At 44.4% G+C, this 2,357-nt stretch overlaps 1 protein-coding gene across 1 annotated transcript in view; it reads right to left on the reverse strand.

Annotated features, from left to right (window-relative positions):
* LOC109537264 (diacylglycerol kinase eta) overlaps window positions 1-2,357 on the reverse strand; it is a gene marked incomplete in the record, with an annotated part of 65,005 nt that overhangs the window by 2,645 nt on the left and 60,003 nt on the right. Inside the window, 5 exon segments of the mRNA XM_048665266.1 lie at window positions 315-640; window positions 694-881; window positions 940-1,117; window positions 1,184-1,378; window positions 1,486-1,717. Coding sequence (XP_048521223.1) covers window positions 315-640; window positions 694-881; window positions 940-1,117; window positions 1,184-1,378; window positions 1,486-1,717 — 1,119 coding nt within the window.

Here is a 2,357-nt window from a genome sequence, read left to right on the forward strand (position 1 = left end):
TTGCTCATATCTCGGAGGCAAAATGAGCAAGAACGCTCATTTGTACACCATTCTAGAGATAAATAAATGGCCTTTTTAGAAAGTGAACCATCGATTGGGAAATGTTGGCAGTTCTCTCAAAAAGGCTTGAAATCAAGAAGTTTTAGATTTGCGTGGTTTTTTTGAGTTGCAAAATCCACTTGAACATGACCCTGCTTTTTTCGAAGTTTCTCAAGAACCATTCGAGCCACAGAATTCGTTTCGGCATCGTTGGATAGAGAATTGAATGGGGGTGTCCCCTGGATCCGCCCTTGATCACTCCTCATGTCGCTTACCGCTCCACTAAACGAATGCTGGCGGATCTTCTCCACAGTCACTCCCAGGAAGCTCTTGGATGTGTCGGTGGTGTGACCAGGCATGCTTTGCCTAGTCACGCTGCTTCTAGACTTGTCGTGACTCGCCCCAGAAATGGAAAGTCGGGGCTTGGCGCCTCCTTGACCAGCAATACTCTGGCGTTGCTTCTCCTCCCAGCTCTTCAGAGAGTTTTCCAGGGCTCTGTTCCTGCCCAGCATTTGCATGCGGTTTTTGTGCAGGATTCGTATAATGCCCGGAGGTTGAATCCAGGCTTCGCCATCCACTTGTATCGGAACTCCTTCGTCGCCTATAATAAAAAACCAGTTAGGATGTAAATGAAGAAAATCTGGCTAGGCCTACCTAGGATGTTGATTTGGATGCTCTGGCATTGTGCGATGCGATGATGTTGGAACTTCATCATTCGAGATGCCGCCATCTGCATGGACCCGAAGACCGCAACCACTTCCAGAATCTTGTCGTCGAAGGAGGGGGCTATGAACACGTCGTCCATCTTGGAACCGCCCCAGAAATTGATGCCTCCCATAAATCTACGAAGAGGAGGAGGAATTTGCGTTTCTGCACATTTGCGTGTTTTTTTTGCACTACCTTGGAATATTCAGAATTACTATTCCTTGTAGGCTGGGCAGGGGGATTCTTTGCCCATCGCATTCCAGCTGCACGCGTTGTTCGAGGTTCTTAAAGGTGCGCTGAAGCAGCTCTTTACCGCCCAGCACTCCGTACCAGAGGTAGTTTTTGGCTCTGGATCTGCACTTTTCTGGATGCTCTACAGAATAAAAACAAACATCTATCTGTATTCACTTTATTATTTATTCGTTTATTAGTAGATTACCTTCGCGTTTATGGTGAAAATCCAGGGAAATTTTCGCATCGATCCCAATGCCGAAATAGTTGTTCATCACGCATCTTTCGTAGAATCCTTCCATTAACGTTTCTTCCGGGTCCATTAAGGGACTCACTGCTGCACACAGAGTGTCCGCATTGGCCAGAAGGCATTTGCTGATAAATCCTCCACTTGTGGTCACATCTGAAATTAATTGCTTGTAATTTTCCTTCAAAAGATCTATTGACTCTGCTGCGGTTGAAGACCTAGTTTTAAATAAAAAAATAAATATATGCCAGCCTGCGACTTACTGGGCCACGATGGCAACCGCACCAGAGGATTAATGATGGGCAACTTGCGCTTCTTCTTTGCCTCCTTATCCTCGGGCTTCTTCTCCTTTTTCTCGCCACTCTCGTGGTAGAATTTGGTGGAGGCTGCAGCGGTAGCGGCCAGAGCTGCAGCATCTTGGGGATTCAACATGCTGCAGCAGGAGATTCGACGCGTTGCGGCTGGGGAACGCGTTGCGGATGGGTCGTGATCCACCTGGCAAAAGACACGTTATTGGGGCAGCACACAAACGCATCTCTATCTGGGGGCCCTCACTCGGAAATATTCCAGAGAAGTTCCAAAGATGGAGAAAAGTCGGACAGACAGTTTGAACTGGTTTTGTTTGCGGGGGCGTTTGTCGTAAAAAAAGCGTACGCCTTAACGAAGGCAAATAATCGAATCAGATGCATAAAACGGTCTTTTTGCTTTCACGCCGGATTATTTGCGTTAAGTATTTTTTTAAATCTAAGTTTATTCCATTTTTTACTCTTCAATATACAGGGTGATTCAAAATTGGTGTCGTTCGTCTGGAGATTTTGTCTGGGGTTGTTTTTGGAATATAGAAAACATACTTAAAAACTAGCATGTTTTTGCGACTGCTCTTGTGTATGTTGTTCATGAACGTCTGCTACAACTTGTATCTGAATAGGACTAAAAAATCAATTAATTTTGGTGATTGGAAGACGTTATATCTGTTTAAAATATACGCTAAAACGAGGAAGAGCTATAGAGACAGGATACACTCGACACATTATATGTATACATAATGTAAGCCATCGCGCGTATGTTCAATAAAAAAATTCTAACTGAACTAGTCCAAGGCTAAAAAAACTAAACTAAATTGAGAACATTTAAT

The sequence above is a fragment of the Dendroctonus ponderosae genome, unplaced genomic scaffold, assembly GCF_020466585.1.
Source record: "Dendroctonus ponderosae isolate FM_Combo_2020 unplaced genomic scaffold, Dpon_F_20191213v2 Dpon_F_20191213_3, whole genome shotgun sequence".
NCBI lineage: Eukaryota > Metazoa > Arthropoda > Insecta > Coleoptera > Curculionidae > Dendroctonus > Dendroctonus ponderosae.